At 40.2% G+C, this 21,574-nt stretch overlaps 1 protein-coding gene across 2 annotated transcripts; it reads right to left on the bottom strand.

Annotated features, from left to right (window-relative positions):
* Positions 1-227: 227 nt before the first annotated feature.
* CLPX (caseinolytic mitochondrial matrix peptidase chaperone subunit X) lies at positions 228-20,163 on the bottom strand. Of its 2 annotated transcripts, XM_054077811.1 has the most exons (14): positions 20,009-20,163; positions 15,913-16,073; positions 14,299-14,416; positions 9,350-9,504; positions 8,345-8,504; positions 7,125-7,166; positions 5,908-6,084; positions 4,923-5,087; positions 4,488-4,576; positions 4,003-4,167; positions 2,747-3,046; positions 2,154-2,246; positions 1,797-1,903; positions 228-675 (listed from the first exon to the last, which is right to left on the bottom strand). In XM_054077811.1, exons 1-14 carry the CDS (start codon positions 20,070-20,072, stop codon positions 585-587), a joined length of 1,887 nt encoding a protein of 628 aa, XP_053933786.1. In that variant the 5' UTR covers positions 20,073-20,163; the 3' UTR covers positions 228-584. The 2 variants fall into 2 exon arrangements, with proteins under 2 accessions (XP_053933786.1, XP_053933787.1); XM_054077812.1 differs by lacking the exon at positions 7,125-7,166.
* Positions 20,164-21,574: the final 1,411 nt, after the last annotated feature.

The raw sequence follows: 21,574 nt of genomic DNA, 5'->3' as shown, positions 1-21,574 counted from the left end.
AAACTAGTGTCACATAGGCAAAATCTCCCAGCAGTGTCACAAAGCCTGTCCCGGTTTTCCAAAATCCCATTGCAAGGGCTTCCTCCCCCACCACCAATGTAACAAGTCACTCCAGCACCCATTGGGTTTCAAACACCAGCAGCAACCTAACACTGACCTGAACGCAACCCACTGAGTTGTATGAGGAGCTAAGCGTTTATTCACCCGCTACAGATTATTAATCTTGATTTCCCATTTGTAGAGTAGCATTTATTGTAAAATCTAACTACTAGCAGCACCCACATTGCTGGTTTAGTTTCTGGGAAGAGCAACCCAGGTGCTGCTATATTTGCTATACATTTTAATTGAACAAGTGTAATATACAATTCATATTTGAACATTATGCCATCCAAGTCCACACAATGTCCATCAAATAAACCAATGCAATGTTGCAATAAAATAGACGATCTCATTTATCTAATAAAGTTCCTCATCATGTATCACGTCCGAGATAGATCCAATGCCTTTAGTATCAGACTGAAGCCAGAAGCAATCGTAAGGAAATCACCCAGTGTGCTTTATGTGGGTGGGCACTCTGACAGTATTTAATGGTTTGCAGCATCTGCTTGTCGAGGCCAGCCTTCCTCCTCAACGCCAGAGTCGTACTCTTCCTCAGATGAATCTTTAGTGGGAGCCCTATAATTAAAATGAATTAATCAAATACTTGAGAAATTGAGGAAAAGGATGGAGACAGTTCCCATAGCTTCTGGTAAATATGCCACCTGCAAAGTGCCCCAACAACAAATATTCTGACAAGCACTCATCTGCTAAACAACCCACTGATCTGAAGGTGCTGCTGTGCAGATGTACTCTACTACCAGCATGCAGTCCCACTACTGAAAAATCATAAGGCTATTAATTCAGTTAGGTCACTTGATTTAATCAGTAAATTTAACATTTCCAGCACACATGAATGCTGGTGCTCCACAAAATCCCATAAAGGATCAGGGTGAGTGCACTACTTCCCACTCCAACCACCCTCTTTCAAGACCCTAGGCGCGCCAAGCCAAGCTTCAGCACACAAAGATAATATAAAGCATTTACCCTCAGTGGGGAAAGTCACTCAAAACACTTTTCACAGGCAGAAACCAAGCCAGAATTCCTAAATATCAGTCTTGTGTTTTTAACCCGACCCATGCCCTCTCAATTCCATCCTTTACTCACTGAGATTAATTTTTTTAATCTGGATTTGTCCGGTGCTTTCCGTGCTCGACCACATCATTACCACAACACAATCTTTACATTATTAAATTGATTTTAACAAGCGTTCAGCAAATCAACAAATGTGCCTTTTTGGCCCTCCACTGCTGCAAAAGCTATGGAGGAGAAAACTACCACAGCTTGGAGCTTGCATAAAAAAAACCAAACACACCTTAGTGCTAGAAACCAGGAGGAGGAAGGAGAAAGTTCTACTTCAGAAACTTCAGTACCGTCACAATTAAACTTCAGATTTTTACTGTTAGCTTAAGATGCTTTTCATTCACTATTTCTAGAGGTATTCACACACACACAAAAGGCTTAAAGTAACTTCATATACAAGTTTATTTTAAAATGTATATGTAAAAACTAAATAATACAAACCCAAAGTCTCTAGGACAGAACAGGCACTAATTTAGCTGTGTACAGTATACAGAGAATTGGATCCTTTTAGGTTGTGTGCACTGTCTTGTGTTTGTATGGTTGTTCCTATAGCAAACATCAGAACACCTGTCTAGCTGTATTACTTGTCTGTTCCGATACCTCCTTTACGGTTTTACCTAATGTATCCTGGCTCTTTTTTGCCTTCTACAACGTCTTTGTCAACCTCCACGCATACAATATCAGAATTAGGAACTTCAAACATGGGCTCCAGCAACAGCTTTTCCTACAGGAAAATAAAGGAGAAAAAAATATGTAGAAGGGCATACAAAAATAACAGAGTTAGAAAGTGACTTTTCAGAGCTAGAGGGTTTTCTTGGAAGAACTCTGAATGCCGACCGTTTTAGATCGACACTTACTGCATCCGTACAAGACTCAGAACTGAATGAGTCTTTGAGTGAAGGTTGTCACAATTAGGTCCACACACATGGGCACAGGTAGATTCATTTACTCAATCTGAGACTTAATTTACTCACCATTATAGATCGAAGACCTCTTGCACCAGTTTTTCTGTCCAGGGCCAGTCTGGCTATAGCCTTCAATGCGTCTTCAGTTACATTTAATTCACACTACATAAAGAAAAAGGGTAAGTTTAGTTAATTATTTCATTTTAACTCAGTGTGCTGAATGCAACAGCACAACCTTTACTAAAAAGAAAACAAACAGTAATGATTTACTTGTTACAGACTAGAACATTTAACATTTAAGCTACAGACAAAGCTTCAGCTACACCTCATTTTTGACTAACGCTAGCAGTATTGACATCGTCTCTTTACCTACAACCCCTACAAGTATCTCTACAATACATGAAGTGGCTCTAGATGCCTCCTAGGGCAAGGTCACAGATGTTCATTTGAGCACCTGAACTGCTTCCAGACTACTTGCCCCACAAGGACAGTTATTCAATCTAAACCAGTCAGGTTTTCCCAAATTGGCTTGCTAACTGCACTCCCCAGAGTGGGGAGGTGCATATGTGAGGGAAGAATTGATTTCAACCGATACTTTAAATCACTTCAACACTGTATTTATAAACAAGAATACTGAAGAGTCATTAAACAAAAATTCAAACCTTATCCATGCTGAAAAGTGCCTGGTACTGAGGAACCACAGCATTTCGTGGCTCGGTAAGAATCCGTACAAGGGTTTTCTCATCTAGGCTGTGCAGAGGAACTACAACAGGCAAACGTCCCACAAACTCTGGAATCATGCCAAACTCAATGAGATCTCTGGCTTCCACGTGACGCAGCAAGCGATCCTTTTCTTCGATATCTTCATGCGGATCGGACTCTCCACTTATATTCGCAAGATCAGCTGCTGCTGCAGCCCTTCTGCCTTTTCCCATATTACACGGTGACCCAAATCCTAGATACTGCAAAACAAATGTGTTATGCTTACAGAACTATAATAGTTATGGTTTCTTTATGTAATTAAATTACTTTAGGTGAATTAAAAAATATGGAATGACTGATTAAGTAATTTCTCGATCTTGAATTAATGAGTAATGACATATAGTAAAATTGGATGCCTTGCACACCATCAATGTCTTATAACATGTGATTCCCTCAGTAAGTATCAACATAAGACTGAATAAGTCTTTCTTAAAATAAAAAAGGTTAGCAACGTGGCCTGCTAAGTTTACAAATACCACTGACACTAAAAGGGCTCCTCAGAAGTGAATAAATGCATACAAGAATGCTTGCAGGAAAAACTACATGAACTATCATGAACAGTAGCTTGGATTTCAGTCACTCCCCTGTTAGAAACGGGGTGTTCATTTTGTCAGAAAGATGCAGAAGAATTCTGTCCCCAGGTATTAACACACTAAACAGTAAACTGCATGACTAGGTATTTTCAGATGATGATAAGCTTTTAGCACCATTTGCTCAAACTATCAACAGTAAAGCTTTTTCGCAGTTTCAAGTAATTCTCAGAAATCCCATTGCAATTCCTAGATCCGTTTTTCACCTTCTGTTTTTAGGAAACACAGGACATGACAATAACGTAAAAAGTTTACCACTCAAGTGTGGACAGCAAGTCCTCTACCAAGAGCTTTCAACACTCCCCTTCGTTCTTTTCCTATTTGCATACGCTAAAAATGTCTCAGTGGAAGCAGAGACCACTGCAAGCTACTTAAGCCTACTAACATTAGGCTTGCTCTTTGCTACCTTTATTAGCTTGACCCTCAGGTTCCCAGATAACAGATAGAAAACCACCGCTCTACAAACAGACTTAGTGGGTTTACAATTATAGCAAGACTATTTAGGAGCATATTGTGCACAGTAATTCAGGTAATTTTTCAGGTTAAATACAGCCTGATGCACTCACCTTTTCATTTTTCCTCCTGCTGATAATTCTGTCAAGACCATTAAAAGCACCAGAAGCTACAAAGAGGATGTTTGTTGTGTCAACCTGCACCGTTTCTCCACGTAGTTTACGAGAATTCTTTTCTGGAACGTTCACTATTGTGCCTTCTAGTAATTTTAACAAGCCCTAATGGGGAAAGAAGTAAACAACATAAAACTCCACTGTGCAGCATGACGTAAGACAACACAGCATACTGAACACTGTACCTATCTGAATGTTATAAAGACATTTTTCAATTCAAACATTTCTATAAAGCAGTGTCGAGCTGCTTTTGAGATTTTTTCGGGAGAGAACGAAGAAAGTAAGCATTTCAGAGGTTAATAACTAAGGAACTGGAGAGCTTCAACAGCACACACTCCCATGCTACGTGGCATACGATATGATGATACGTAGACTTGATAGGCTGTGTGCTTACAAAGCAAAAATTGTTCCACAGAAGTACTTACTTGTTGAACACCTTCTCCTCCAACATCCCGTAACTGATGAATACCAGGAACACTGCCAATCTTATCTACTTCATCCAGAAAAACAATTCCTGCAGTTACAGAAAATTTATTTAAGTAAGACTCCACTTTTTAAGAGAAGCAAAAAAACTTATATACAGGCTTGGACACAATTTAAGATAGTTGCAATCTGTTCTACTTCCATATTGTAGATTGCAAAGATGTACGAACAGAATATATGCAAATCCATGGACAAGAGCAATAACTACAACACGCGTTTAGAGCTCTTTTCAGGTTTGTTATTTCTGCTTAAAAGTGCTAAAATTCAGGTCCATGCAATGCAAATATAAATTACAGAAATACTAGTGGTTTAGAGCACTTGAGAGGTATGTTCACTATGTTTCCTAAAGACTGTTCACAGATTGTGTTACAGTTTACCTTGCTGAGCTTTGTCTACATTGTAGTTGGCATCTTGCAGGAGTTTTGCAATAACAGATTCAATGTCTTCACCAACGTAGCCAGCTTGAGTCAAGGTGGTACAATCACAGATAGCAAAAGGTACATCTAGGCATTTAGCTAGAGTCTGAGCCAGCAAGGTTTTACCTGGTGAAACAAAACCTGTATAACTGCCATAGGCAAACCCAAATATCTGCCATAGGATCAGCATTACTGCCATTAGACACACTTTGAATTATGCCAGCATGTATGTTCCTATACTCGTATTTTTCCAAGGGAGCTACTTTTTGTAAATAGTGTATTTTATATTAGCAAGCTGTACTTCTGAATTAGACTGATACTACACATTTGAGGCAGCTCAAAATGCATACAGCATCACAAAGAAAATGTCACACTGTTTAAACTAAAACATATATACTTGCATAGATTAAATAGATTAGGCCTTTGCAGACACCCAAGGTACAGTGCTAACTCCAACTGCTGCTGCTTTGATGTCAGGGAGTAAGAATTAAAATATTTAGTGAATTTTCTCCCAAATAGTCTGAAAATATCACTTCAGCACAAGCTCTCCCGCAAACATACAACACAAATTTCTCTTCTAACCTGCCTTTAACTGATCTGTCCCAGAGATAAAACAACACTAACCACAACAACTCAACTTGCCATCTGTAACAGAGAAACTTCAAAAGCATTTTATTTCAGCTTAGTGAAACTTGCACCTTTTAACCTGTTAGTAAATATAGGCATTTAAGAAAGAAAACCACATGACCAGCTCTCCTTCCTTTTCAAGGTCATTTAACTCAGCTTGTTACCATGGCATAAAAGGCACAAAACGACAGTTTGGAATTCACAGTTCAGCTTGTTATACACCAGATCAGAATAGTCACAAAAGAGGGAAAAAAAAATCACTCAATAACAACCAATTCTATGAGCAATGTGACACCTATAAGGATGGGTAGCTGGGTACCTGATCCAGTTGGTCCAAGTAGCAAAATATTACTTTTTTCAAGTTTTATGTCATCATTGGGTGAATCTAGTACTTCTCCTCCCCGTTTTTCCTGAGGTATCTGCTGGTTCATTTGTTGCTGCATCGACGCTCCTAAAGCATTACCGTGTGGACTGATTCCAGCAATCTGCAGGAGTTCTGAAGAGAACAATAATAGCACTGTTTGAGCACTGACAAGGTTTGCCATTGCCTTAAATACACAAAAGCTCAATGCTTGTTTTGTTCTACAAACCTACAAATCTATCTGTACAGAAATTTACAGATAGGACTGCAACAGAAATATGGCACAATTACTACAAAAACCTGGGTTCCGATTGTATTTTGGCACAAGCATGTTTGCCTACATGAAAAGTATTTCCAATGGCATTGTGGAATATCTAAAAATATTTTCAACTTTCAGTCCTTACAAATTAACTAATTTTAGCTGGGTTTGGTTTTTTTTGACAAGAGAAGAAACAAACTCAAACTGTTGATGTCTACCATGAAAAAGCACAAAAACTGGTATAGTATAACAATTACAAAAGGGATGCACAGGTCTGCTCTCAAGAGTGAAAGACTTAGTTCAGTTGTTACAGGTTTTGTCTCTACACACGGATATGGAGAGTAAGTTGCCTTTTTTTTTTCCACAGCTCTAGTTTTAAGTGCAGGGTAGAATTTTGAAGATAAGAAAACTGAGATATAACAAGATTACAAATTGATCTACACCTAAAAATAAACATAACTGACATCAACTGGACCCAAAAATAAAAGCATTCTGAGGTTCAAGGTGACAGCAGCTTTCAGAAGTACAAATAATCTGCAGAAAACAATTGCACAACTTCCTTCACTACCTACCTCACCACATTCTGAATAGCATTACTCATACAATCACACCTCACATTTAAGTGAAAAATTCAATTTCACTTGATCTACTGCAAATAATCCTAAGGATAGGTAATTTAAGCAGCTTTCATACAAGGTATTTTTACTGCTACCTACTTTCCACCTAGATGAGATAGAATCAAATACTAGTTGCCTCTGTTAAAAACGCACTCAATGCCATCAATTAAATTTACTTGCATAAGTCAAGTAAACGGGATTTTACCCTGCATTTCAAACCAGTGGTCAGTTAAGGCTATTCTACATTAACATCGAGAGTAGATGTTGCAGAGGAGGACATGAGGAGAGAGTTCACTTACTTGTAAATCTGTATTCATCCTCCCGTCTTCTGATTTCTAATTCTAAGAGAGAGGATGAAAACAGTAATAAAAATACATTTATAAAAGTTTATAAATTCTCCACCTCTTGCCCTCTTCTGAATACATCTCATCATGGCCTACGAATGTATTTCTAACAGGAAATCCCCACACAAATTAGTTTCTATTGCTGTTGAAATAAATCCAAAGCCCAAGTTGCATGCTTTTAAAATGACAGCAAGCTTTCTACAACATAGAACAGTAACAATCTCCCATTAGAATTTCATTTTAAAACCACTTACAGAAGGGGAAAAAAATGCTGTAATAGAATTTTGTTTTGAAAAGGCTTCCTTAAACTCACTACATTACAACACTCAGATACAAATGTATTTCACATGTTTCAAAGTACTATCCATTATAAGCACTCACTGCCAGTCCCTCTGGATGTGCACCAACTAATCTTCCTGTGGAGGGTCAGGAACTGTGCCCAGTACACAGCTGCTCTCCTACCATTACCAGAGCAGTGCTACTAATGTTTCCCCCTTCAGTTAAAATACTTCTTTACATAAAACAAAGATTTCTGTTTGCTTAGCATACTATCTATTGCAAGACAGAACAAAGCACCTTAAAAAAAAAAAAAATCAAGGTACACTTCGAATTAGAGGCAGTAACTTAATCCTACTTCTAAAAATAAAACAGATCAACATACCTACACGCTTACTCAGTAGAAAAAGTACTGCCAAGAGTAACTCCATCTACACCTGCTGGATATGGAACAATACTACGGTGACCAATAGATGCTGCCAACCACAGTAAGCAAGGTTAGAAAGCTATTTATCAAATTCACTATGCAAAATATTGTCATTGTGATCTGCATTGTTACTTGCAGATTAAGCAGCAGATTTACTGTTAAGCAGTAAATGAGATCAGGAAGAAAAATGCAAGAGTCTCACTTTATAAAGCTAAAGGAAAAGAACAGTGTCAATAAAAATGCTAAACATCTAATAAGGCAGGTAAGGCCCATGGCTTCATAAATCTTCTGGATTAATAGTCAAATAAATCACAGATGCACACAATGAAAACTGAATTTAATAGAAATTCTTTTAGATCATTTCAATTACAGAACATTCAATGGCAAGGTAAAACCCTTCTCAGGTTTCTTAAGTTATGACCCTCAATGGTAAGTTTTATTAGAAGAGAAAAACACTCAACGTCATACAAACCTCTTGGTGTTAAAGAGGTCTGCTTTTCAACTTCTGCTTGCTGTCTCAGGTTGGCTGGAATATTATTGTAGATTCTCTTGTAATGATTGTACACAGCAACTGAAAGCACCTTCTTGGCAAAACACTGACCAACAACATATTTGTCGAGGTAGTTATAAATCTGAAAAATAACTCAGTCTTAGTAATATTTCTCAATCACCTTGAAGCAGAATAGAAAAAAAAAAAACCAACATTATATTGTGCCAAAGATGGACTCTTGGCTAAACCAGCCATTACAGAACTGAGAAACAGAAACTCAACATCTCAAATACAAAACATTCCTGTTGATAAGCCTACATCATGACAGTAAATCATGACACAATCATACTGTTTCTGTCAGTTCTCCCCTACTAATATCTAGAACCATCGTAATTCTTACCCAAATCTGTAAGAGGAATAGATGTTTCAAGAATATTTTATTTCTTGAAAGGCCTATCCAGGAGCCCCGTGCAGCTTCAGGAACCATGACAATCCACTAAGAACTGAGAAACACAAAATCCCTCACTATCTGGGAGAGGGAAGCTACATTATTTAAGATAGGTCACAGCCACAAGCTAATCAGTCACAGCTCTTGCCCAGAAATGTGTCAAATCAAAGGTTCTGCTGCTACAAAGGAAGCTGCTAACATTAGGGTACATAATATGAGGCCATAGCAGGCAATAAAAGGCACTATCGTTGGCCAGGGTTGATGTTACGCTCATGCTCTCAAGGAGAAAATTAAGATACTGGACTTCAGTCACAAGACAAAGCCAGAGGAAAACAAGCCGAACTGCTTGGATTTGATCTACTCTATCAGTGCTCTGCTGGGTCACACAGCTCTCTCAAAGGTTTAATCTTGAGCTAATCGCCTTTGTTGTTTGTTGCTCTGTCACAGAAGACCGTTACACACCTGATACAGACTAAGAATTAAAGCATTTCACCACACTGGAGTACAAGAAAACACTGGGATGAAACAAAGAACCATACCTTTTTCGGTGGAGGCGGTGGCTTCTGCTGGAATGCCAATTTGACAGCTTCTGCTGCTGACTCAGGCTCTTTAATGATGCTCTTTTTTGTGTCTGCCTCGGACAGTACAACAAAAAAATGGTGACACTTCTCACACTTCACAAATCGTGTGGAAGCTGCAGAAAAGTAAAACAGAACAGTAAGAGGAATTGCTTAGACAGCATCCCCTCAACTGCCTCAGATTGTCACACACGGGACAAGCCTCTGTAAGACAGCACAGCCACCCGTTTATTCCACATTTCCCCTTCCTTCACCTCAGAAGCTTTAAAAGCAATTACTGGACTATGAAAATTGACACAGAGGGAATGCAAAAACTCACAATACAGGACAGCAACTAAATAAGAGCAGAAGTCTATTTTGTACTTAGTAGCACTATAGTTGGAAGAAGAAACTTTGCATCTCAGCAATGCAAAACTAATGAAAGCTTCTACCTATGCAGAAGTTGTTCCCACCTCTCCAGCAGGCAAGAAAAGTTGTCCTTAAGGACAGGCTACTCTAAAGCACAGAGAAGCAACCTACAGTCTCAGACAGCATGCAGAAGGTTCAGGAGAGGACAGCTACGGCAGCTCCCACTCTGTGTCCCACAGGCTCTGGAACGCCACAGAGGTGGCAAAGAGTCACCCAAGCAGAGGCCACGGAGCACAGCTGGGTCACACAAAGGGCTCAACCCAACAGGAGGCAGCTGTGGTAGGTAGGCAACAGACAATCAAGACTTTGGTGTTTTGCAAGATATTTAACTTATTTATTTTTACTGTCAAATGCAGAACAAGTTTCTTTCAAATTCCAAAAGCCAAACCCTCCTCCCACTGACTTTGTGAACCATGCCTCAAGAAATCAGGTTCTATGCAAAGACTGCAAACAAAAATTTGTACTATTAGTCTTTTTCCTTCAGAAAAGCAAAGTTTAAATACTCAAAAATAGACAGTAGAGAAGAACAAATTTGTCACCCAAAATAGATCTTTTCTGACTATATTGCTATGCTGTTATATGCAAATCACATGTAACAGGATTGATTTAAAGTAAATATATTGGTAAGTGTATTAAAAGCAAATTAAATGTAATGAAACAACCACATGAAAAACTTTAGTGTCAAAACTTGGGAATCAGAAAAAGGTTTCAGAAGATGGCTCAAGCACTGTATTACCAGCTGATTTGATAACAGCCTCCAGCAATAAACAAGCTGCTTATTTATAACTTGTTGTTGCCTCCCATAGAGCTGGCATCAGCAAAAGAGGAGTGAGGTTCTTTTTTTAATACTAAACACCTTACGAATGTCTAAGTAAGATCAGCAGGTTATTTTAATAGCATAGCACATAATACTGTGACCACCATAGGCTTTACTAACTCTGCTCCAAAAAAATTCATATAACAGCTTGGAAAGGTCTCCAGCAACATTCCAAATTAGTGTTATCTGCTTGATGGGAATGCAATTGAGAGCCACCTGCTTGCAGCCACCTATTATTTAGCAACAATATCCTAGGGAAAAAACACAAACTTTCTCCCAAAACTCACTCAGAACACCTCTGATGTTCCTAATGACTGTAGTGCCACACGGCTGCGTCCTGCCTTATGCAATGCTAATAGTCAGCTTTATTAGGATGCAACAACCACAAGGATACTTGTCCCCTTTACAGATCCAAAGGAATGATTAATAAAATAGAAATTAAAGAGCAGGCCATAAGAATACTACCATGCATCTTTTAAACAGCATTCACTGAAAAAAATTACTGTGCAGACTACATCAATTACTCTAAGCAGCACAGAGGAAGATTATTAAAGGTCTTCCAAATTTTAAGCAATAGGGTCCATGGTTAAAGAGAAACCTGGAAGTATGGGGTGCCTTGGCACAGCTGTGAAACCAGCCACTTTCTACCACCTAAACAGCAATGTGGTATCAATATGAGTTTTAAGAGGAAAAAAAAAATTTGAGAAGTTTGCTCTGAAATGTAAAGAAACAGAGTTTAAGTACTGCTGTCTCCTAAAACTGAGCATTCAAAATTGCAAGCAATCTTGCTATTCTTAAATAGTGTCATGGTTTTATATGCTCATAACACAGAAAAGCACAGCAAAGAGCCTTCAGGTCAAATTACCTCACTGTCATTAAAATTTCTGTAAATACTTACAGTGTGGTAAAACGCAAGCCAAGCGTTCGTTTTGATTCGGGTAACATCATTACAGAGGCTGCACATACAAAGAGATTTCTCAGGTCTGTACAAGCTGACCATGCCAAAGAGGAGTGCTGGGTTTTTACAATGCATATAAGAAGCCAAAACAATTAGAGGATTAATCTTAACAACACTTGTAGGCTTGAGATCATGGGCTACTACTGAACTGTCTGAAGGTAAAAAGACATCAGGAAAAAAGAGAGCAGAGAAGCTTATTGCCTACTGAGGATGTGCAGTAGCAGGGTAGTCTTGCTTTGGAGGACAGGAGGTAACCTGATGGCATCAGGTGGAGACACTAAAAGCTGTGCCTGGTTAAGGCTTCTCACGTCAATCAGCTTTGAAGCTATTGGATTTCACTCTATATCCAAGGCTCACATCTTATTTCACTGATCACAAAACTCCTTACAGAGCTCAACAATCCAATACAGGGACTGCTGAGAAAGTGTGTCAAAGCAAATTCCTTCTGGTTTGGGACACAGTCTTCCTTAATTGTTAATTACTGGAAAATCATTGCCAAGTTAAATCCTTGTGCAAGATTTACAGATGCAAAGTGAAGCCCCACTAAAACCAAACTCCACTCCAGCCTGTTGCATTCCTGCTCAAAGGCAATTAATTTACCAATAAATGTGGCTTTTATTCAGTATTCCATTTCCCCACTTCTCTCAAAAGACTGAAAAAATCTAATACTTAAAAACTGAAAGAAATGCTAATTGCATATTTCCCTTTGGCTTAAGATATTTACTTAAGTTCGGTAATTATAACCAGAACTGAGCAAATTCATCATTTTTCCCCGACTAGGCAACAAAGGTTTACGTGAAATCAAGTTTTGGCATGTTTAATGCAACCTGCAATCAATTTGTTTTGGGCAGAACTGTAGACATCTTTTTCAAATTGGTTTTTGTTTTCTTTTTAAAAATATTTTTTAAGATAATTAGAACTTAGGTCTCCTGTTTTTCAGCCATTCTATATTCCTCAATTTGGCTGGGAAGCAAATTAACAGACTAAACCATAAAGACATTGGTCCAGAGAGAACTTGACCATGACTCAGAAAGTAGAACAATTACAGGCTTTAGTTTCATTTTAAGTTAACAATTAATAATCTGATGACTGCTGTTCAAGACAAACAAAAAGTCTGCTCTCCTCCGTTATCTGGTGTCACTGTGCCAAGTTTGAACCAGTAACAGACTGTTTAAAGGCTGTAAAATCCTAAAGCCTCAGAATAAAACATGTAAGTTAGAGAAAAGCAGATATATTCAATTAGTCACAAGCAGACTTCATCCTAATTTTGATTTTCAAGCTTCCAACAAACCTTCCCAGCTGCAACACAGTTTTTACAAGTACAAAGTGATTTTCCAGTCCCAAGCTGTTTACAGCACCTGCGTGGTTCTGATGCTACAATTCAAGTGCAGACTCACTACTTGTAAAGCCGAAATTGCAAATACCAGATGTTTTCCCCCATAATTTTAGTATGAACGACTCCTCTTCCTAAGAAAGCTTCCAAGCACACTCAAAGATTCCTAGCAACGCTGACAATACGCTACATGACACCTCTGCTTTCCAGGGATAAGCAGAAATGGTTCTACTCTGGAGCAACACTTTCAAGAGAAAAGCACGAACTCCAGTAACAAAAGGCACAAACACACCAGAGAAGTGTTTCAAAATGTCTCTGTCAGCTCACGAATCATCTGGTAAGAAGGTAAATGACATTTAAAATCCTTCCACTGTTTACAACCACACCTTGTCCAAGGAGAAGCCAACGTACCAAACACCCCACAGGACTGCATTTCTACTTCCATTGACTAGAGTTAGATTTTTAAGAAAACCTTATTGCCTAAAGTTTCAAACAACAAAAAAATGCTTAATATTTCAGTGGAGGGGGGAGAGGGGGAAGTAGGTGAGGACCGATCTTTTTATCTAACAAATTAATATACTGTTATTAGAGATTGTCTTGGGATTCGCGATGTTTGATCATTTTTATTAAATAGTATTTTATATGCACCCATTCATTATGTTCACTAATTGCAATATTAACAACTGTTGAACAAGTTTAAGATGCCCTTGTATTAAGCTTCATAGTACACAAGTCTCATTATGAGTTCATACTTCCCCATCAAGCCCCACCACCGACCACGGGCATTTGCTTTCAGACAGCTATTTGCTAGGCTGGTCTCATTAGCACTGAAATAAGGAGAAACATCTTCAAGTCTGATAGAACCTTAAGCGTAACTGGTATTAATTTGGTCTGTAGTTCAAAAAATAGTAATTGCTGCTGGACACCAGGATTCTGATACATTTTGGATTTTCTACCTGGACTTTCCTGCCTCCTATTTGCAATGTTTTATAGACTTGACTTCACCATAGAATGCCACTCCATTAAGTGCTCTGTCACACAAATTCCTCTGCTGGATAAGCACTTGGCTATAGTGCATGCAGGATTGTTTATGTGAGCATCTCTTTCACTACATAAAATGTAATGCACTCTCAAAACCGCTTATTCACAGCTGCATTCCTAATTCCACTACTACATTCTGCTTCAACACACATCATAAAGAATCACGAACACATCCACAGAAGCAACACACATTTACACCAAAGTGGCCAAACTAAGCACAATGAATTTTTTTTACACTGTATAACTAATTAAAGGTCTAGGCAGACTAAAACTTGGCTATCAGGACTACATTAGGTGATAAATACAAATACATCTGTGGCTATGTATAGAAGAAAGTATTCATTAGAACTTACACACAAAGGTCTCCACGTGTGTGCACAAGTCACCACACTTCGGGCAGCGCAGCTGGTTCCCTCCTTTCCCGGAGCTTCCAGAGCTTGACTTTTTACCACCCCCCTCACCGACAGATTTCTAAAAAAAAAAGATTTCCAGACAATTAGCCCCAAACAACTGAGCTACTACATCAGGCATTCAGCAGCACGTTAATAGAATACAGTAACCAAATATTGCAATAGGTGAATGATAAAATAACCATTGTTGGGTTTTAAAAGACTTTGAAAACTTTGAGCAACACAATATAAACAATATGAAGTGTAGACATATCTACATTTCCCAGGTCTGCCACTTCTGGATGCCCATGGAAGAGGCGTTCCATAGCTACATTAGAACTGCTAGACTGCCACTGGAACAGTAACACGCTGAGCTCTATCAAGAGCTTTATATACTATTGTATATTCCAATGTAATTTATGCTAACCACAGAGAAGAAAACAAACCATACAGATAGAGTCACTTCTTTATCTCAACGGTATTGATTCTAATGGTTTTGGAAGCCACAACTCTTCTCGAGCCCTTGACAGATGCAGCTATGCTGACAGATGGCTCTAAGGCAGACATGGCCATAAAACCAGCATCTCAAACTGTTTGGAAATATTTTATTTATTTTTCACTTTTAAGGCAGAGTCCCGACAGAGGTCTTGGCTTTTGCCATGTTACCCTGTTTAGTGGTGTTCAAGGTTAACATTTTTTAAACTTATATCCATTTTCTACCTTTGTACTTTCATTAATAATAAAAGCTAACATATTTTAGAAAACAGCAAAGATCTCTCTTCCTTTTTCTAAGATAGTTCCCTTTTTTTTTAAAAAAAAAACCTTGCTTGCCCTCTCACTTCTTCAAGAAAACCTTCAAGAAAAAAAGACTATTGGAAATATTTATCTTCCTTATTTTTCAAAGAGGTTTGAGCTGAACCGTCAGAACACACCTGTTTCATCAGGACAGCTCCTCAGATGTCATAACACACCCCAGCAAGGCAAAGTTATTGCCTGTGAACTCTCAAAATCTTATTTGCTGACTAAAGAGCAGTTTTATTCTCAGGTAATCATTTATCTGAAGAAGCTGTTTATTAACTATAATCAGAGAAAGACTAGGATGAAAATAGATTACAATTTAGTGACAAGAATAAAGGTAGGCTCCTCACAGACTTGCTAAATAAAAGTGCCAAGCCAGTGCTGAAAACAAGAACATTTTAAAACGTTCCTACTTTCAAGAGCCTACTTGGGAGTAGTGGGCTTTGGAAGGAGAACAGCTCCGATTACCACTCTTTCCTGAGATCCTGAAACCTCTTATGGATTTACAACATCCTACAAAGTTTAAGTGCCCCTTTATGCTACAAAAAAAATATTATTAAACCTGGGAAAAGCTTTATAGGATGTTTATACAGTTTGTGTGCTAATAAATTTACAATATTTTCTCTTTGCTGTCATTTGTAGCAACTTGAAGGACCAGAAATGCCAACAGTTAGTGAAAATTTCAGGAACAGTCTGATTTTAAGTATGGAAAAAAACTACTAGAAACATTTAAGAAATGTTTTACATAAACTATTAAAAAACCTAACGCGTGGAGATTACCTTGCTTCCTTCTCCAGAACCATCCTTGCTTGCACCATCCTTTGAAGCAAAATATGCTGGTGTTTCTGAAAAGTTTCTAAGAGGAATTCGTCTTAGGGAACAAGTTTCAAAAGTCCCAAGTTTTCCTAAAACAGGGATGCGTGTACGACCACAAGTAATACCTAAAAAAATGGAAACATGAAAATTAAACATTTTAAATACTCTAGTTCTTATCCCAATGCCATCAAGCCCCAGGTTTTATTTACACTTAGTGGAGCTCAAAGGTTTCAGCAACAGAACTCGACTCTAAACATCCAGATTTCAGTTATCCAAAACAAATTCTCTTTACCACCTTAACGTTCATCTCGTTAAAAGCTGCCTGGACTGTCCAAAAATGACCAAAAAGTAATTCCACATCCTCTAGTGTCATACAATTGAAAAGTCCTATTGTGTCATAAAACAAGGAACACTCCAGTTATGAAGCTGATTCTCAGAATAACAAATACAATCAGCACACAGCACTTACTGTGAAATAATTCAGCCTCTGAAGTAAGGTAGAAACTTTTGAAGCGCCTCCTTATTAGGCAAAAAAACCCCACAGAAGCATCTTGGACTCACAGACTGCACGCCTGGATTTGGCTTTCACTTGTGAACTCTACTAAAAACCAGTTTCCAGAGATCTGAGGTAACGCTTGACAAAATCACTTGTCTTGAGGAAAACCGAAAGGTCGTGTCATATTCTGTACGTGCTGACAGACACGCACAGGTAAATTCAGCGCAGCCCTAACCTTGCTGAAACAGCTTATTGCCAGCATGAAAAAAAACTCATTGAGAAACCAACAGCCTTTTCCTCCTCTTGCAACAGCGGGTAGGATTACATTTCATAACTAGGCACGATGTGAATCAACATATGCCATGCACGTGATTTCAAAATCTCCCCACACAGACGAGAGCCTGGAATCCATATCTCATATCTCTTTCACTTAAAGTGCAAATTTCTCACTTGCTTTCTGGTTTTGATAAGAATTCTGTGACTTAGGGACAGAAGAGCTATGTAACAACAATGACAATTAAAAACTTACTGATAATATATAGTTTTACGGCTAGAGAGCTGAGAGAAGCCTACTAAAAACTCTTCCAAAAAAAAAAGAATAAAACCAGTAAGAATGGCAAGAGCAGCACAGCTTATTTGCTCTGAAAGAAGTAACAATGACATCCAAGAGCTAGAATCTTAGTTGAAAGAGGCCATTTAAGAAAATTCACCTTGCTACTGTAACAGGAAAAGAGAAAAATAAAGAAAAGCATCATGGTCAAGCTTAAATTTACCAGGAAAACTCTCACAGGCATCTGTGAAGTCACAACTAAGAAGGCAGTGTTAAAAGAGATCTGAAGTTGTTTTATTAACCTACACACTGCTTAAGATTCCTGAGCCTGAAGATGATTTGCAGTTATTTTTAACATGACTAAATATGTAATCTTTTCAAAATCTATAACATTACTTCTATTTGTAAACATGAGGGAGGAATAATTATCAATGTGCTTTCCAATCTTAAAGTCCTCTACTGAGTGCCACTGCAACACAGCAGGATGCTTCAACTTACACATGAGAGTTTCATAGTTTATCCTATTAAACTTAAAAGTACAGGCTAGCTTTCACAAGCCATCGCATTCCTTCATCTGAATCTCCATAGAACTCTGAAGACTGCCCGTGCCAAATGCACTTGTCGAGAAAGAATAAGCTGTGGTAAGCATTTACAAGGCAAGAGCTTTCCGGCATTAATTCTCTGCCTTGGGGGCTTATTCCACATAGATGGTTCCTTTACTGAGATTTGTTTTGCTTCTTCTAAAGGGAGCTGAGAAAAGACCCCTTAAAGAAACAAAAAACCCAAACGACCTCCTCTCCTCTGAACAGAACACCCTGAACCTCCTCTCATCATACAACTTTCCTGCAATACAGAAGGTTTGGTCTATAGAGAAGATGCAGCACTAACACAGCGACTCTTAACATTTTACCACTCAGCACTGCAGGTGGACTAAAGATCGCTGATTTTAATCCAGCACAGCACTGTGACAGAAAATGCATTGAAAAACATATTGGATGAACTAGGAAAGCGTACACAGTGTCAAGTATAGAGCAGGTAAGGGCTACGTTACTGACCGTGCTCATCTATTGATCAGAAATGCTGTGAACTGGACGGGACACTGGGAGCAGATCCAAACTATCCTGCAGCACTGCACACATGCTGTAACGTTAAACTTGGCCCCACAAAAGGCTTTGCTGGCCAGCAACTCACACGGCTACGTGGGATGAGTTCTCAAGGGTGTAAGTATGCTAAACCACACAAAAAAAAAATATTACTGCTATATTCCTTGTGGCTAAACATGAAAAGCCTTATCCCTGCGATTATCGCAAGGTCTGAGGGATATTTTTTTGACAAAATATCATTGAACAATCAAAGAATGAAGCAGCAAGAAAGTTATCGCAGCTACTTTCTCGCATAAGTAAGCCCAGAGGCAGATACTCTGTAGAAATCAACATTCCAGCGTGATGCCTGGCAACTTCTGCACAACAATCCAGACACTGATAAATGTTCAAATACGCCACAGCTGGCCAGCCCAGCAGTATCTGCTCACACACACAACTGTCAGGGCTGGGAGGGGTTTTAAAGCAGTAAATTTAAAAGACATTTACCTAAGAACCTTGGTAGCAGCAACAGCATCTGCTCAGGCTGTGCAAATTAGCACACTAAGAAATAGCGGGAAGCTCCTTTACACCTTATTAACCTTTAATTGATAATTAAGAAAAGAATACTGACTTTTGGGCCAAGCTTCAAATATCCTGGAACAACCTACTGCTCAAAGAAGAGACAGAGAGGCTGTGACAAGAGAAGTCTCCTCTCTGCCCCCTACAATACTTGATTGACCAGACTAACCCATGCACTCTGAACACTCTCAAGTTTATACCAACCAACAATAGCAAAAAAAAATGCCTGGCAGAAGACACCATCTGTTACAACAATAAAAGTGGACCAAAACAAGCTTGTTTGTTTTTTTCTTAAAGAACTTCCATGGAAAGCAGACACACAAATAACCTCATTACTCTGCATCTGTGTTTTAGTCTCATTTGTTCTTTTACGTATTCCTTTTAAACCCTAGTTCCAACTAAAAAAACCACAAATTTCAAATGAGAAAATTCTGAAGTTAGGCTGATGGTTGGACTAGACGATCTTAGAGGTCTTTTCCAGTGTTTATGATTCTAAGCTATTTCAGAACATTCCGTGCTTAAGTTTATTGTTTCAGTGAGTTTACTTAACACAAGGAATTAACAGCACTAGTTTAAGCCTTTCAACATAGGTGATGGAAATGTATGACAGATGATGTAAATGTAAAGTCAACTGCACCCAGTTAACTCACCTCTTCAGGAAAACAAATCATCTCTGACTCCTCAGGCTATTGCCAAAGGTACAATCATTGAAAATCTTGTTGCAAATGTAGCAATGGCAGAGATTTTCAGCACAGTTTGGGAGGGTCTCTGCCTCGCACCGAAGCCGTGCGCTGTATGTCAGCTCTCACTACCCCCAAGAGCACCGTGAAAGGGACAAAAGTCTTCAAGCAGTGAACAGCCTCCAGTTCCTGTAAGTGGTTTCCACAGGCTCACCCTTCTACCAAGCTGAAAATAATCATTTTTGCCAAGTGAGCCCAAGTCTTTACAAGAAATATTTCAAGTCCAGGCTGCGCACAAAGGCAGAGTTTCAATCAGTCAGCGAATCAGGCTCATTTACCGGCACTACAGGCTAACACACACTGCATAACTTCTGCCGAAAACGACTCCCGATGAAACAAACTCGCATTTCCCGAGCGACATCACAGCTGGGGCCGCTTTTCCACAACCCCACACCGTGTGGGGCCGCCCTGGATCCCGTGCCCGCTCATTCCCTGGTAACACCGGCTGGAGATAAATAGAGAGAGCCCGCCCGCCCTTATCGCGGCGCCGCACCGGGACCAGCCCGGCTCCCTCCAGCCCGGGGAGGCGCCGCCGCTCCGGTGAGGCCTTGGGGGCCGGGGAGGGCCCGGCCCCACCAGGGAACAGGGCCGGGGAGGGAAGGCAGACGGTTACCTCTCCGCGCAGAGGGCAGCGTGGAACCCAGGAGGCGGGCGGCGCAGCTGTGGCAGGCGGACATGATGCGGCCGCGGGCCCGGCCCGCTCCCCCCGCCGCCGAGTAGGCCTCGCTGGCGGCGGTGCCGTAAACACCCCCAGCCGGCACCGCCCCACTGACGACAGCGCGCCTGGCGACACCGCGGCACGCCCCCCACGGACTACCGCTCCCAGCGGGCACCGCGCGCAAGCCGTGATCACAATTTGACCAGCTCTCGCGTGGGGCATCATGGGAGATGTAGTCCCGCGGGTGAGAGGCAAGGGCAGTCCACTGCCATGCCGGGGCCGCGCGGAGCCTCACGGGAAATATAGTCCTGCGGGTGAGAGGAGCCCACGGGCCTGCCACGTTGCATCATGGGAAATGTAGTCTTGGCCGAGGTCTCCGTGGACGCCCGCTCTCCCGTCGATGCTGAGATTTCAGGCGTTTCCCGCGTTGAATTCTGCTTCCCAGGTACCACACGAGAAAAAAATATTCTGCTTGGATCCCGGAAATAAGTTTTAAAAATCTTTTCATGAAAAATCAAAGTGAAACAGCAGCACAAACTTTGTGAGCAAAGTGGAGCTGCTTTGGGAGATGAAAATGCTGCCATCGCAGGGATCTTCAGGCAGGGAATGACGTTATCCATAAATACAGACAGTATCTAATCAGATATATCCTTTAGACAGAGCATGCACCAACTACTCACAAGTATCTACAGGTCTGTTTTTTCAGCTCCCACCCATCAGGTACCAATTGCACGAAGCTCATTGATCCCAGCTGGTCTTTAGGGAATGACTCAGAGACAGGAACACATGCCCAGCGAGTCAAGGATGATTTATTGCCTTCAGAGATGAGTTAACAGCAGGTAAGGCACAACATGCTGTACAGCTGCAAACACTGAATGTTGTTTTGAACTCTTGCAAACACTCCCAATGGATTTTCAACACTTGTAAAACACAGGTTAATGCCACCACCTACACCCAGATAGCTGCCAGCCTGATTTTAATCTACCTGAAACCCACCACTGGGTTTCCTTTCAGGAGAAGCTGGGCAGGAATAACAGGTTAGGCTCAGGGACACACTGCTGTGCATGGTATCACTGATTTGCCTCACGCCCACACCTCAGAGAGGCACAAAGGGAATGGTGGCGGCTCTGGTGGTAGACTGCTGCGGTTGTAGGTTCAGTGCCCACTCCCAAGTACAGCTGAGCTGCTCACAGCAGCAGGCAGCAACCCCCGCACACCCCCGTGGGCTCCCCTTCTCAACCTGGCACACAGAGAATCAACAATGGGCTCTTACAGAAGGTGATGTGAATGGACAACTGTGTCAGCTCAGAGCTTTAGCTGCAAACTGTCTCATGTACTGAAGGCAGGCAGTGAGATTACACCTTGTGACTCACCCTGTGTAACTCGGGTTGGTTTTAGCAAAGCCTTGAATTTAGCTTTGTTTGTTTGTTTTGTTAAATAAACCTTGCATAAAATAGGTCCGGCTGATGGAAAGATCCAGATTTCATGGGAATCATAGGATGTTTGGGTTGGAAGGGACCT

The sequence above is a fragment of the Cuculus canorus genome, chromosome 12 (genome assembly GCF_017976375.1).
Source record: "Cuculus canorus isolate bCucCan1 chromosome 12, bCucCan1.pri, whole genome shotgun sequence".
Lineage (NCBI taxonomy): Eukaryota > Metazoa > Chordata > Aves > Cuculiformes > Cuculidae > Cuculus > Cuculus canorus.
This window is presented reverse-complemented; position numbering and strand designations above follow the sequence as displayed.

Coding starts and splice junctions, on each gene's coding strand:
- CLPX (XM_054077811.1), bottom strand. CDS start 20,072: ATGTCCGCCTGCCACAGCTGCGCCGCCCGCCTCCTGGGTTCCACGCTG. Junction 16,074..20,008: donor GCTGCCCTCTGCGCGGAGAG/GTAACCGTCTGC, acceptor CCATTTTTTTAG/GTATTACTTGTGGTCGTACA. Junction 4,168..4,487: donor GAGGAGAAGGTGTTCAACAA/GTAAGTACTTCT, acceptor TTTCCCCATTAG/GGCTTGTTAAAATTACTAGA.